The sequence below is a fragment of the Vipera berus genome (genome assembly GCF_964194415.1).
Source record: "Vipera berus genome assembly, chromosome: 1".
NCBI classification, from domain to species: domain Eukaryota; kingdom Metazoa; phylum Chordata; class Lepidosauria; order Squamata; family Viperidae; genus Vipera; species Vipera berus.
The window spans coordinates 283016573-283032883 of NC_138202.1; the positions used below are offsets into that span (position 1 = coordinate 283016573).

General features: G+C 35.6%; 1 protein-coding gene across 8 annotated transcripts in view; it reads left to right on the forward strand.

Moving 5' to 3' along the window:
• AFDN (afadin, adherens junction formation factor) overlaps positions 1-16311 on the forward strand; it is a 105825-nt gene that overhangs the window by 28488 nt on the left and 61026 nt on the right. For 4 of the 8 annotated variants that reach the window (XM_081328857.1, XM_081328863.1, XM_081328864.1 and 1 more), the window contains exons 3-8: positions 4287-4402; positions 6862-7022; positions 7716-7876; positions 8233-8390; positions 9300-9411; positions 9874-10041. In XM_081328857.1, coding sequence (XP_081184983.1) covers positions 4287-4402; positions 6862-7022; positions 7716-7876; positions 8233-8390; positions 9300-9411; positions 9874-10041 — 876 coding nt within the window. The remainder of the gene's footprint in view (positions 1-4286; positions 4403-6861; positions 7023-7715; positions 7877-8232; positions 8391-9299; positions 9412-9873; positions 10042-16311) is intronic. The other 4 variants (XM_081328859.1, XM_081328862.1, XM_081328858.1 and 1 more) reach the window with 3 other exon arrangements.

Below are 16311 nucleotides of genomic sequence, written 5' to 3' on the forward strand. Positions count from 1 at the left end.
GGTGTCTTAATTTTATCTTGGGGTTTTAGAATTGTATTCCAATTGTTTTAACTGGGGCAATCATTTAATCTCTTTTTAATGTTTGTATTTACTATTTTATTCTGCCCTGTGAACCGCCCTGAGTCCTCAGGGAGAAGGGCGGTATATAAATATTATTAAATTAAATTAAATTAAAAATTAAATTTAGAGTGGATGATAGTTTTTCTGGTTTAACAAATTAGCACTTTAACCAATTTAGTCTACAAGTTTCATTTAGTCATGTTTTCCTTACTGTTTCCACACCTTTTTGCTTTGTCGCACCATATTCATTTTTAAACTTGTTTTATTGTTATGCCCTTTTTGTTTTCATCTCTCCCTCCCAATGTTAGAAGACATGTCAAGCAATTTATGAAGATAAAAGAGTGACAAATACATGTATAAGAATTGTAGCAAAGCACTTTTCTTTATTTATTATATTGTGAAGACTGATGAGCTAATTTGTAAGTAAAAAGCCAACGTTTTTCTTCCTTCTCCCAGTCACTAGAAGAAATTTAGATTTGATTTTCATGAAGCTACCATGAGCACAACTAATGGGACAGTCTAGGGCAGGTTTCCCCAACTCCTGGTCCGGAGAGTGCTAGTAACTGGGCTGCGCAAACAAGCAAAACCCCATTCATGGGATGCAGACAGCATGCCAAACCATTCCCCCTCCAGTCCACAGAAAAACCTGTCCACAGAACTGGTCCCTGGTGTCCGAAAATGTTGGAGGCTGCTGGTCTAGGGAATCCTCTCTAGAAGCAGTTGCAGTGTGCGCAAACTTTTTCGATTTCACCTGGTTTAGTCAGCACAGAAACTCAGAGGCTACACCTATAATTAGGAATGCAGGTGTTACTTTTCCATGTCATCAAATGACGCAGAGAATACAACTAGTTTCCAAAACAAGTTAATATGCCAAAGATTCAAATACCTAATGATGTACTACATGCAATATTAAGTGAGCAGATTTACATGTACATGTGAGAGTTTTCTCTTGCTGTTCTGCTGCCTACTCTCTGGAAGATTTAACATTTGGAGAATAGGCCACATCTCCTACTACGCTTTTAAAGAAGACCAGAAGTTAGTAACCTGATCTCCAACAGTTGGAAGACAAATACGTATCTTCTATAATAAAACAGCCAAATTTCACTCCCGTTACCATGTTGCTTTTTCTTATTTTATTATAGAGATACGCCTGCTTTAACAGAAGGTTCTTGATACAGAGAAGCTTTTCATCAATCTTATATTGTTTCTGTAGTTTTCTTACTACTGTTTAATCTACATACATATTTTTGTAGCATAATAAACTGATACAAGACAATTCCAAAGGATTTTTTCTATAATCTATAAAATGAGTTTCTAATTTAATCTCTTATTGACATAAAGTTGCCAGTGTTTCTGAAGTAGAATATGATATTTCTACAAAGACAAGAAAACTAAATCACTATTTTTTGTCTCTTGGCTTAATAGAAAAAGTTCAGGTTGGTATGCGTCAAGGTACCAACAACCAAGAGGAAATACTTGTTTTACTGGTTTATTACGGTATTTAACTGACTGATTTTTTTTTCATGCTTGAAAGAGATTATAGTGATTTATAATGATCTGCTACTCTATATTTGACACTGATTGATTGATTTTGTGTCATTGGGTCATTGTCGGCTTTTACTGACCATATAGATTTTATCCATGATGATCTGTCGCTAACCTGATATTCCAGTGGTACACCCATTATTACTGTACGTCTATCTACCTTGTTCTTGTTCTTCTTCTCTTTCCTAGCATTAGAGCCTTTGGTAGAGAGCTGTGTCTTTGCATAGTTTGGGTCTGGTCATTTGTGCCTTAAGTAAAAAACTCTGGATTGATTAGTTTGAACATCCATTTGTTTGTTTTTTTGGTCATTCATGACATTTTTAGGAGTCTTCTCCAACAAAAAAAATCAGAACAGTTTTGCTTCTTGAAAATCCAACTTTCACTGCCAGAGAGTATCCCAGGGAAAGTGCTTGCACTAGACACATCATGGCATGAGTATCTTTTCATGGCTGCTTTGCTAAGTGCTAGTCTGTTTTCTTGACTTCATGTTTTTATACACATGATCCTAAAAGGCCAAAGCTATCATTTCAATATCTTCATTAGCATTTCTAAAACTGATTGTTGTACCTGATGTGATGATTCATTTGTTTTTCTTATACTTGATTTTAGTCCATTTTTTTTGCCAAAACTATTGTGAAATATAGTCACATGCTCTTGAGATGCTGCAAATGGCCATAAATGTGGCTGTGTCACCAAGCATTCATAGTTCTGTCATGTGACCAGTGGGTAGGGCAACTTGTAGAACATTGGATCCAGATTGTAAGTCCGATTTATCAGATCAGTTGTAACTTTGAACAGTTACTAGATCATTTTTGTTTGTTTTCTTTTGATTTTAGCTGATAATAAACCAAGTATTGAATGAATTGATCGATTGATTACTTAGTTGTAAGTCGAGTACTTGTAGGGTCATAAGCATAACACAGATCATTGATATTTTTTTCCTCCAAATACAGAAAAAGAACACGTTTCTTCCTCCAATCAATAATAATAATAATAATAATAATAATAATAATAATAATAATAATAATAATAGTAATAATAATAGTAATAATAATAATAATAATAATTAATAATAATAATAATAATAATAATAATAATAATAATAATAATAATAATAATAATAATAATAATAATAATAGATGTTGGAAAGGACCTTGGAGGTGTTCTAGTCCAACCCCTGCTCAGGCAGGAAACCTATACTATTTCGGACAAGTGATTGTCTCTAGTCTCTTCTTAAAACCTTCCAGTGTTGGAGTATTCACAACTGCTGGAGGCAGGTTGTTCCTATATTCCAGTGATGACGAACCTTTTAGAGACAAAGTGCCCAAAAACCGCCCCGCCTCCAACCCACCTCCACTCTGCCCGTCCACAGGGCCACCCACTGCCTTCACGGCCCACCGATTGCCATGGTGGCCCAGCAGCGCCATGGCGGCCATGCCTTCTGTCCGCACCCTGCAGCATCATCTGTGTGCGACGGGGCTCAAGGGCGGAGTCTTGTCCCCTCTACCCGGCTGCCATGTCCTTAGCTGTGCTGCTCCCCGCGGGCCATGCTCAGGGGCGACTCTCCTCCCAGGGGCTACTGGTGAGGGGGCTGCAGGGGCAGTTGGGGCTGGGGCGATGGCGCGTGTGCCACAGAGACGGCTCTGAGTGATGCCTCTGGCACGTGTGCGATAGGTTCACCACCACTGCTATATTCATTATATTGGTTGAATAAATAAGGGGAGAGTATAAGCCTTGTTTCACTACTTTACCAACCATATTCTGTCCATACTGTAGCTTCCTGATTGTATATATGTTTCTCATAAGGACAATGAGATGTTCTGTGATCTATGACACCATTAAATATTGATAATGAAGCTGTTTATTTAATTCTTGGTTAGTTTAGGAACATGTCTTTTGAATATTAATCAATAGATGTTTTACTGCAATAGTTACTTGAATAATAATTAGTAAATTGAAGTTTAGATAGTTGTATCAGCTAGGTTTACAGCAAGCAAGTTTTATATCCCATTAGCTTAATAATTTTTAAAAAACTTAAAATGATTGTTCATTCTTAATTTTTAAATCTTGTGCTTATTAAATCTGAACGGTTAATAATTATATATTATTTGGTTGATTATTTTTTAATAGATGAATGACTAAAAACAAAACGACCCCCTTGACATTATTAACTTATGTTGTCATAGAAGGAGACGTTTCTTAAGGTTATGGTGGAAAAAAAGGCTAGTAAATTAAAAAGGAGTGATTTTTTCCCCCCACCACTTACTGAAGAAACGCTGATATATATAAAACATTTCATTGCATGTTTAATTTTTGGACAACTACAGCTTACCTTTGAAGTTTTAAAGACTTTAAATGTTCAAAGCAAGTTTGTTTTAAAATAAGGTGCTTTTTATATTGTTCTAAGAGTATTCTCCCAGAATTCTCAACCAAAAAAATTGTGCTTCCTGGAAATTTTGAAAATTGTCCTAATACACCTAATGTCAGGTTAAAAATGGTTGGTTCAAATTTCAATTACTAACAGTTTATTCATTTTGATAACTGAAAGACTTGACAGTCTTCCGTTATGGTACAAGAGCAGTCTATTAACCTAATGTGTTTGCTGTATCATTTCTTGGCTTCTATGTTCATTGTCAATATTCTGCAGTGATTGATCTTGTCTTTTTTCTCTTACTTTGAAGAAGAAAGAAGATTGGATATAGATGAGAAGCCTCTAGTTGTACAATTAAATTGGAACAAAGATGATCGTGAAGGAAGATTTGTACTTAAGAATGAAAATGATGCACTTCCTCCAAAGGTAAAAAGCAGCAATGTTCTTCAATGTATATATTTGAGCTGCGTTTGTGTGTATATATGAGTTTTCTGTGTTTATAAAAATTAACTTTGTATATTTGAGTTTTCTGTGTTTGTAAAAATTAATTGTCTGCATGTTGTATTTTTTTTTGTACATCCCCATTTGTAGTCCATGGATGTGCTTTTACAGGTAGTCTTATGCATGTTGGCACAGTTGTATTAGGCAGAGTGTGTGATTTCCATTCCATTTTGTTTCTGTTAGAATAACTTTTCAAATTAGCCTGTTAATGCTGATTCAAATACTGCTTTTAGCCAGTAGTAAATTTTTGTTGGAATGGAAATGTTTTCAGTGCTTCTGAGGATCTTCGTTATATTTCAGCTCAAAAAAGGAATTTTATGTAATACTTAACACTCAGTTAAGGAAATTTTTGTTCATTGTTGCAAGTTAATAGCCATTCAAGGTTGACCATAATAGGAAGCCACATTATAAATGCTAATACTGTTCTTATTATAAAGCTACAGTAACATATTGAGAGCGTGGATACACATCCTTGATTCCTCCCTTTATCTTCATGAAAACTATAGAGGATTCTGTCTGAGGTGCTTTCCCAGATTACATTTTTGCCCAGATTTAGAATTCTTTTATTTGACATTGTTGTAGTTGTGTTTCTTCCTTCTATTCCTCAAACTTATATCTTCTGTCCATTACATAAGTGGAAGATTTATGTATATTGTATTATTTCCAATAAGAAATAAATTATAACCAAACACAGGTAATCGATTCATGTAAGAAAAAGTAAAAGTTAAAAGCAGTTTTAATACATTATAAACCAAATGAATTTGTTTATTAGTAAACTTAAATTCTGAGGTATGTTTAGCTAGATTATGATTATCATGAAGTAATTATTTCTATTATGATGTGTCTTGGGTTTTATATAACTGTAGTAGTCTAATGTTTACCAATTTGGCACATTCAGATTACTATGGGAACAGTTATTTTTGTGTTTCTTTGAATATAGGAAATGACATTTTTAATGGTTAGTAAACTGACTAATTCTTATATTCTGATAATTAGGCTGATAAACAATATATTCCTGAATTATATCTTATGTATTGATGTTTTATAATAAAAATCAAGGGGGAAAAATCCAGGTGTTCCCCACTATAAGTATTCTTTGCTAGTTGTCCTGAAAAAACTCTTTTGGCTATAACATACTCAGTTTGTATCTGTGAATGTCGATTAAAGGTCATCCACACTTGCGTGTAATACTGAACAATAGACTGGCAAATCCAAGTAAACTGAACCAACATAAAGATAGTCCTCGACTTACAACAGTTTGTTTAGTGACAATTCAAAGTTAAAACGGCACTGAAAAAAATGAGTTATGACCGTTTTCACACTTATAACCATTGCAGCTTCCCCAAGGTTAGTGAACTAAATTCAGATGCTTGGCAACTGGCTCATATTTATGACGGCTGCAGTGTCCTGGGATCATGTGACCCCTTTTGTGACCTTCTGACAAGCAAAGTCAATGGAGAAGCTAGATTCACTTAACAACTGTGTTACTAACTTAATTGCAGTGATTTACTTAACAATTGCGGCAAGAAAGGTCATAAAATGGGGAAAAATTATGTAACAAATTTCTTGCTTAGCAAGAGAAATTTTGGGCTCAGTTGTGGTTGTAAGTTTGAGGACTACCTATATTAAGCTTATGTACACTCTTTGAGGGGCACAGTGGTTCAGTGGTTAAAGATGCTGAACTTGTCAGCTGGAAAACTGACAGCCCAGGTTCAAGACCTGAGCGCCTTGTGACTGGGTGAGCGCCTGTTCTTGCCCCAGCTCCTGCCCACTTAGCAGTTTGAAAGCATGCAAATGCAAGTAGATAAATAGGTGCCACTTTTGTGGGAAGGTAACAGTGTTCTGTGTACCTTGGGCTGGCTTCCTCAGCTAAAAAACAGGGATGAGCATTGCCCCCTAGAATTGGATATGACAAGACAAGGGAAACCTTTTTACCTTATATCCCTTTGATAATTTAATGTCTACAGAAACTCCACTCAGGTCAAGAATTCTGGTTTGAAATAAATTCTGAGGTGTTGGTCAAGAATAATGAAATTGGTTTGTTAAAATAATCAGAACTTCTTTTAAACAAGAATCTTTGATTGAAAGATGACACTGAAGCTGAATTCTGTCAAAGTAAAAAATAATCGCTCTCTAGACAGTGATTTTGGAGACTCATGCAACTGCATCCACATAGGAATAAACTGGTTCAGCCTTGTGAATGAATTGTAACCATTCTGTGTTAATCATCTTGGTCAAACGTTGAGATAATTCTTGCTGATCCTTTGTCAAATGCATAAATGACAGTTCTTATCACCATTGACATTTACAATTGAATAATGTTGCTTTGGAAAATAATACAACTAAATGAATCACATAATACTAATAAAATTGACATGTTTCAGAAGGCTCAGAGCAATGGCCCTGAAAAACAAGAAAAAGAAGGAGTGATCCAAAACTTTAAGCGGACCCTGTCAAAGAAAGAGAAAAAAGAAAAAAAGAGGCGAGAAAAAGAAGCACAGCAACAAGCTTTAGACAATCATGGGCCATTTCATGGAGATGATATGTGAGTCTTAAATTAAAAAAATTACAGGAATTGTTAAAAAACGTCTTTTAAAATTATTTTACTGATTGTTTCTTACCACATAACTTATTGGTAAAAAGTTTTTTATGTGCATAACAGCACTTCCATTCATAAATACACTTGCCAAGCATCCAAATTTTGGATGCTGCAGTAGATGTAAATGTGAAGAACTGTCATAAGTTGCTTTTTTCAATGCTTTGTAACTTCAAATATCACTAAACAAATGGTTGTAAGTTGAGGACTACCCTATTTTTTTATTCTTTTAATATGTAAGCAGATATTAAGAATTATGATCACCTTTTTTTGTAATAAGTTTCCACATGTGTGCTCTTCATATGCATGTATGATCATCCCTCAATATTCTTGGGATTACTTTAAGCAGAATTTTGGGGGGGAAATTGAAATCAAGCAGGTTTCTTCTTTTCTCTTAGTGATCCATTTTATATTGCTGGATCCTAGAACTATTTGTCACAAGAAAATTATGATAATGTTCTAGAAACTGGTTGATGAGATGATAAGCTAGTTTGGGGCGCAGATAGCTGGTTTTGTCTATTAATTATTACAATAAATCACTGCTTATCTGACCAGTGGGTAAAGTACCTTTAAGTAACAGGTACAAGGAAAAGTAATATGTACTTGCGTATTTTGAAGAATTCTTGAAATTTCTTTTGGCAGTGAAAATTCTCGTCTTGCAGCAGAAGTCTACAAAGATATGCCTGAAACCAGTTTCACTCGAACAATATCCAACCCAGAAGTGGTAATGAAACGGCGGAGACAACAGAAGCTAGAAAAAAGAATGCAAGAATTTCGGAGTTCTGATGGCAGGCCAGATTCAGGTGAAAGTTTAGATTAAAACCGAAGAATTTATTTTATGCGTTAAGGTTGGTTGTCTAGCAAGAGTGTACAAAAATAAGCATTTTCCTTGGCAAGTGAAGTTTTCTTCAGTCAGAGAACAGTGTGTAATATTCATAAAAACCTATCTTTTGAAAATACTAAGGTTACCCTTGGGAAATTAGAGGCTTATAATTATGTTCATTACAATTATTAATGAAAGCATTGCTTTTGCAGAAAGTCATGTTATTTTGAGAAAGATCTTTTATTTTGAAATTATTGTTGGGAATTCCATGAAATGTATGAAAGAAATCAAATCACATTAGCATATATATAACTTGAATTAATAATTTATTTTTAGGTGGAACACTAAGAATTTATGCAGATAGTTTGAAACCAAATATACCATACAAGACAATCCTACTGTCTACTACAGATACGGCAGATTTTGCAGTTATTGAGGCCCTGGAGAAGTACAGCCTAGAAAAGGAAAATCCCAAGGATTATTGTATTGCTCGTGTGAGTAAATTAATGAAAGAAAATAGTGTCAAACTAATTAACTTTTCTCTGAACATTTGCAGTCTTTCAATGCTATCTCATTTGAATTTTATATCTGCTATTTAACATTAATACTGACAAGAAAGCACTTTTATTTCTTAGCCAATACACAGTAAATGTTTTGTCTCTGATTTGATTTGGCTATTAGTAGCCAAGTAGTAATGTAAAATAAGAGTTATTCTGGACTGGTTAAATTAGTTAAATGATTTGTTTTTCCTTGCTTTAATTTCTCTATGACTCCCAGAGCAGCTTTAATAAAGCAATACGACATAATAAACATATCAAATAAATAAGCTGTTTTCAAGATAATTCTTTTGAAATAACCTTTAAAGTTTTTGTTGGGTCCATGTTCAACTTGCGTTATAGAGGAGGTAGCCCTATAGACATTAAAGAGTTGCACAAACACATTTATATTTAACAAAAAAAGTAATTCCTTTGCTTTTTCCATCTTTCTGCCTCTTTCACCCTTTCACAATCTTATATCTTCCTCAGATGATCCAAACTCTATGGATTTTGCTTTAAGCATGTGATATATAGGTGGGAAGGAGGACCTTACTATTCTGTTTTACTTAGTAAAAAGATGCATAGTGCCCTGACTTGAGATTATTAAGATGAGCTAATTCTCAATTGTCTGCTGATTGGAGAGGCAAAGCTAAAAGAACCAAAGACACAGTGTTCACACTTCAGTCATGTTATATCTCTTCTCCCTTTCCTACTTTGTAATACTGAAATTCAGAAGGATGAGCTGTGCTTAAAATGTCCTTGATTAGCAAATTAAACTGAAGTATAAGCAGAGTGTAGATTGAAACATGTTATTATTACAAATAATATGGACATTTTCTATCTTACTTATACCCTGCCTTTTCATAGGTTATGCTTCCTCCTGGTGCTCAACATTCTGATGATAGCGGTGCTAAAGAATTTATCCTTGATGATGACGAGTGTCCACTTCAAATATTCAGGGAATGGCCAAGTGACAAAGGTAACTTTAGTTTTTTAAAGTATGTAATCCAATTGAGTGACTATTTTGACACAGTACTATTAGTGAGCTGCAAACAAATCTAAAGGGTTTGAGATTTGTGCCTAGACTTTTGAATAAATAGGAAAACTTTTTTGAAGCACCTGAATCTGGACTGAGGTATTGTAAGTTCCTCAGTGACTGAACGGTCAAACTCAGAAGTCCAAAGTGTTTTGATGGCCTAAAAGAGAGAAAGATTGTATAGTGAAGTTTGTGTAGGTACATTCTGTAGCACTAAATAAAAATTGGTAGTAATCTGAATACAATTGGATTTTGTAATGAAGCTGCATGTGATAGAGAATTAATTTTAATTTTGTAACTTTGTAATGAGACAATATGACAGCCATTGGCCATTTAGTGTAGTTAATTTATGCTTCTGTTTCTCAGGTCACATTCAAATGATCTGTTTGTGATTCTGTATTTTAGGAATATTAGTCTTTCAGTTAAAAAGGCGGCCACCTGATTATGTCCCAAAGAAACTGAAGAAGCAAGTTGATGTAAAACTATTAAAAGGAAAGGAAAGAATTGATAGGTCTGGTTATGGCTCTTCTCTTCCACCTGAGAAACTACCTTATCTGGTTGAACTAAGTCCAGGTAAGAATTACGTTATTAAAATATTATTTGCATTTGGAATGATTGACTTTCAGAATTACTCTTGACAATTTCTGAGAGTTCCAGTCTGGAAGGTTTGTCTCCTCAGAAGGAATGCCTGCCACAGAGCGTGAGATTGGGGGAGGGTAGTCTGGAGGGTAGGGTGCAAGAGGCCTCAAAGTGATAATTACTTGATTCAGACAACCAAACCCTACTATTGCTGGAGATCCACTGGGTTGGACGAAGTACAGTGTGGCCAGGCCACTGTTCTTCCTGGAGGGCATTGCTTGATCCAGTGTGCCCATGTCTTGCTGGGCAGCATCTTTAGTGCCTACAAAATGGGCCAAAAATCATTTGGAGGACAGAAAGAATGACTCAGAGGGCTATATGCATGAATTTATTTTACAGTTTTACCTTCTAGCTATCTAGTCAAATATTTATGCCTAATTTAAATACTGGACTACTTTCAAAGATTATCATCAGAAGAAAAATAGCTATTTCTTAGATACTATAAGTGGTTGTACAAGAATTCATATGGTGGGAATAAGTAGTGAAAGTACTTCCTCTTATGTAAAAGTAACCAGTTTCACACCGCCCATTATTTTATGTTGAAGTTTAACATGGGCCATTGTAGAAGAGAATATTGCTTTCAGATGCAATCAAACACCTTTATATTTTAGTCATTGTTTCATAAGGTGCTACGTGAAATATTAAATTATTTCCCTTATAACGTTAGAGCCACATGCCATTTCTGTACTTCTAAATTCCTGCTTTTATAGTTTGCTAATTGATAATGGATTGTACTCACTTATTTTTGCATGATCACCGATAACTTCTACTTAAAGTGGAGCAAGTGTCTTGATTTGTTGAAATACTTGGTTTGTTGAAAGATGATTCTGAAGAATGATTCTTCTCTGAGTGTCCATCAGGTATATTTGACATGTTTACAGCAGTAAAGAGATTAATTTTAAGGAGATAAGGACAGGGGATTGAAAAAGGAAAGTACATGAGATATTCTGTATGAACAATGTGGTCTTTGGAACCCTAAATTTTAAAAACAAAAGTACAGGACGGTTCTTTCATAAAGCATTAAATATATAATGGTGCATATTTTTAAGGATTATTGATGCTATAGCAGGGGTCCCCAACCCCACTGGTCCACAGCCTGTTGGGTACCGGACTGCGCAAGTGGCAGGCGATTGCACGAAGCTTCATTTGCACTTGCGTCAGAGCTAGGTTGCGTGCATGAAACCATCCCATCCCCCAGCTGCCGCTTCCAGTCCATGGAGCAAGAAAGATTGGGGACCTTTGTACTATAGCATGTGGGAATGAACAATACTACTTAAGAAACTTTGTGACATCATGAATGGTAATGGACTTGGATGTTTTTCATCAGTAAACTCACCTTGGGCTAGCCACAAATTTGACCAGTCACAAATTCTCAGCCTAGGCCAAGACATCCCAATATTTTCACACTGGGTGACATTTGAAATGCTCGGCATGTTATAGAGCTCTCACTAAACAGCTGGCAATGATGATTATGGTCAGTTATAAATTACCCTTTTACCAGAAGACAATGTGATGCTGCTGCTCCTGATCACTACTACTACTTCTCCATCATGCTGTCTAGTTTTACCTTCTTTTTTCTCTCTCCAGGCTTATTGTACTCCCAAAAAATTTGGGTGTATATTAGATGAAAAACTTTATTTGAATTAAAGATTATACATGAGGCTTTAGCATTTTATTTCTGCAATATGCTGCTTTTTAAATTAAAATAATAATTTAAAAAATCAAATAAAATATACCTTGTCTGTGTATGTCAGGGAAGGTGTCTATAGTACCTAGGGAGAAGGCTGACCCGTACTGTATTTTTCATTTTATCTGATTAAAATTATGTGTTTTGGGAGAAGAATTGAGTCCAAAAATGTATGTAAGTGAAGAAAAACCTATTGGAAAAAAACAGCATTGCACAGTGTTAATATGTATCCAGGTTTTTTTGAAATGTTGAAAGTTCAGGAGTAAAAGAATCTGGATTCTTTTCATATCCATTTTTATATACATAGAGATGGGTATGCATACATTAACACGTGCATGTGTTATATACACAGTGTGATGTATATCTTCATCCAAATTATCTTCCTCCACATTTTACTAAGGATTTTAATGGAATTCTTTTCCTACAATATACTTAAAATATACTTCATGGATTAAACGCATAGTATCTTCTTTGCTTAAATAAATGTGATTTTTGATGTTTCTGATTAGGAAATGTAGAAAAATGACAAAAAGAAAACTAATCAGTTGATTTTTTTGGTTTGCTTGAAGATTTCCTTAAAACTGCAGTTAACTGAATATGTACTGGATCTGCTAAGTTGTTGAGACCACATAATTGGAACTTTCTTTTTTCCCCATCTGAGTTTATAACTATATTGGTTTCTGGTCTGTTCCCAAATATTATCCAAACTGTTTATCTGTCCCTTTTAAGTCCCTATATACGTGGGGGAACAAATACTTGAAGAGATTTTTTTTTCCAACATCAAACCTCTCCACATGCTGAGATCACTTTTGGAGGTCTCTCACAACGTCCTTGCAATATGAATTTGAGAGTGGCAAAGACATAAACTGTTTTGATGTTGCCATCCTGAAAGTTAGAATATTTTCCTCACATGTAGTTAGTTGTCTTATATTCATTCTCACAGAAATAAATGATTTAGGCTGCCATGAGAAATTGATTAGGCCAGAATTGCCTAGTGAGCTGCACAGTTCATATCTTTGTCAGTACACTAGTGAAAGCAAAATAAATTTGTATTTCTTTCAAATGTGATAGGACATAATGCAGGTTTTCTCTGCATAAGATACAACTTTCAATATAATGTACTTCATGCATGACAGCATTCTGATATTTTGTTATATCTATATCTGGAAGAAATAAATCTTTGGTGGATATATAGTTACAGGACTCTGTGCTTAAATGTATATTACATTATCCTGGTGTAGTTGTAAAAAATAAACGAAAGACAGAACAGTGAGTATAATAACACAGAACTGTAACATTAATTATTTCTTATCTGTATACAATTACCGCCTTTTCACTTTGTTTGACGATTTTTCTGTGCTTTCTTCTAGCAGCTTGTTGCCAACTACTTAATCATATTAATCCATCCACAACACCAATGTCTATGTATTGTGCAGTTTTTAAAGTTGAAAGTATTAAAAGCACTGCATCCTTTTAAATTGAATCAGTGTTGGTGGCTTACAGTTTCACTCTTTCCTATCTTTTCTTTTCGCTGCCCTCCTCCGCATGTTCTGCATGGCATCTGTCCTGCCGATGCTGCCTTCACCTGGGTCCTGTGCATGTCTTTCTAATCCCAGGGAGAAGGAATCACTTTGCCTACTACAACTATCCCAATTATGAAGGTAATTCTACTATTTAATACTGCTGTTTCACACTAATCACTAATATTTTGTTAGCAAAAAAAAAAAAGCTTCTCTCCGTTTTGATAACAGACCTTTCATTTTCTTTCTTTTATTGCTAAATAGTAAAATAAAATTGTTCTTTCTCTCATAGACACCCAAACATGGTTAGGAAATATGACTTTTAAAAGATTAATGTGGTTTTCCTATTTGTCATTGATAATTTCAATATATTGGGACTTGGGTTATTACCTTTTTAAAAAAATTGTGTGTCCACAATCAGTGATCTTAGTCTTTTGTATCATAAATTTCACCAATAATAAATTCCTCACAAATATAGGGGGAAAGGCACACATTTAGGGGGAAAGTTTTCCATTTGTGTATGTATATGTATGTCTTTGTGTATGTGTATACACACACGCATGCACATACCCCTTTTTTCTTATATTTTCTTATATTTTTATTACTGTAACTAAAATAAAAATGAGAACTGATCGGGTCTGAAGCAGGACTTGCTACTGTGGGAGCAGTCTTTGTCTGAACTCAAACCAAATTAAATAATGAGAGCTGTCTAGTGCAAAACAGATTTTTATTTTTATGGTTCCTAATCCCAAACAGTAAGTCTGTTCTCAGACTTGTAACAAACTGCTGAGCTGATTAGTTTTATATGTGTATAACTTGAATTTCAAAAATGGAACATTCTAGAAATAGCAATAGCACTTAGACTTATATACCGCTTTACAGTGCTTTACAGCCCTCTCTAAGTGGTTTACAGAGCATATGGCCCCCAACCATCTGGATGCTTATTTTACTGATCTTGGAAGGATGGAAGGCTGAGCCGGTAAGAATTGAACTGCCGAGCTGCTAGCAGTCAGCAGAAGTAGCCTGCAATACTTCATTCTAACCGCTACACCACCACGGCAACTGAAGAATAGCAGTTTCCCAGAATTACCATACCCTGGAGGGAAATTGGAATGTTTGTGTGTTTCCTAGGCTTGCACTCTGTTTCATTTGCATTAGCGTTCTTAATATACCTATTCCTAGTTTTTGATGCTGAAGATCGAGGCACTTTTAAATCAGCTGCATGGAAGAAAGAGTATAACCCAGACTTATGTTTTGTTACACAAGATAAAACCAAACCTGTACCTGCCTCTCGGCGAGTGCTACTAACCTTCCCCCATAGCCAACATAGACCTATTATCATTAAGACAGGAATAAAGATACCTATTATCAGATCTATACCCCGACCAAGGTGGAACCTAAAGATGGCTAATTGGGAAAAGTTTACGATGGCCCTTGAGAACATAATAGGACGTATCCCAGCAGTCAGTAAAAGCTACTATCACTTTGTCGGAGCAATTATGTCAGCTAAAAAAATCCATCCCACGTGGCTTCCGTAAGGAATACATCCGAGGATGGAACGAAACCTGCGAAAACCTGTACCAAAAACATCTAGAGAATATGTTATGCTGAGATAGCCGATGAACTTCTTTATAACCTTGACCTGGTGAGCAAACTACGTCTGGATTAGACTTTAAACACTCAAGCAGGAAGGCATGGAGCCTACTGAAAAAACTGGGAGGAGGCCAACCAACTCAACGTAAACAACAAGAGATTACTCCAGATCAAATAGCAACTCGAATTGTCAACTTAACCAGAGTACCCCATGATAAGAAACACACTAAATTAGTGAAAAGAGAACTAAAGCACTTAAAAATTTTGTGCTTGCCTAACCAGGAATATGCTCAACCCTTCCAAGTGGCTGAAATAGATACTGCCCTGAAGAATGTCAAAGCTGGAAAATCTCCTGGTTTTGATGGAGTAATGCCTGAATTTATCATCCACTCTGGGCCTTGCACAAGAGAATGGCTGGCAAAATTCTACACAGATATCCTAACTTCCAGTAAGCTCCCTCCAGAATTTAAGAGAACCAAGGTAATCGGCATATTAAAACCTGGGAAAGAAAGCAATAAGCCAGAAAACTATCGCCCCATTGCTTTGTTAAGTGTTTGTTATAAACTACTTAAAAGGTTGATTCTTAACAGAATTGGACAGAAAATTAACGAACAAATACCGATTGAACAGGCTGGGTTTAGATCTTATTGGAGCTGTGCTGATCAAGTCCTTAGTCTTACTAGCCACATTGAAAGCAGCTACCAGAATAAATTGAAAACATCTGTTGTATTTGTGGATCTCACAGCAGCATACGATACAGTGTGGAGGGATGGACTACTAAGTAAATTCCTCCACGCTGTCCCTTGTAGGACCATGGGCCGCCTAATAAATAACATGCTTTTAGCAAGGACCTTTCAAGTTATTATGGGTGATAAAATTAGTAAGCAAAGACACCTGAATAATGGACTCCCCCAGGGCTCTGTACTGGCCCCATCTTTATTCAACTTATATATTTCCAATATACCACCTACGCTAACAACAAAGTTCTCTTATGCTGATGACTTGGCATTAGCATATAGCCACAAGGACATCGAAGTTACAGAAGGTGTACTAACAGCCGACCTTACAACTCTGAGTACATACTTCCACCAATGGAGGCTAATCCCAAGCGTAAGTAAAACAGTCACATCATGTTTCCACCTTAATAATAAACTGGCAAAAAGAGAACTCAATGTATACCTAAATAACAAATTGCTCCCATATGAGGCAACACCAAAATACCTGGGGGTTACCTTAGACAGGACTCTTTTAAAAAACATATTCAGAATTTGGCTGCCAAGGTTAACAGCAGAAACAACATTCTGCAAAAACTATGCGGAACAACTTGGGGAGCTTCAGCCCCAAATCTTCGATGTGCAGCCCTTGGGCTTTGCCACTCTGTAGCGGAATACTGCGCACCTGTAT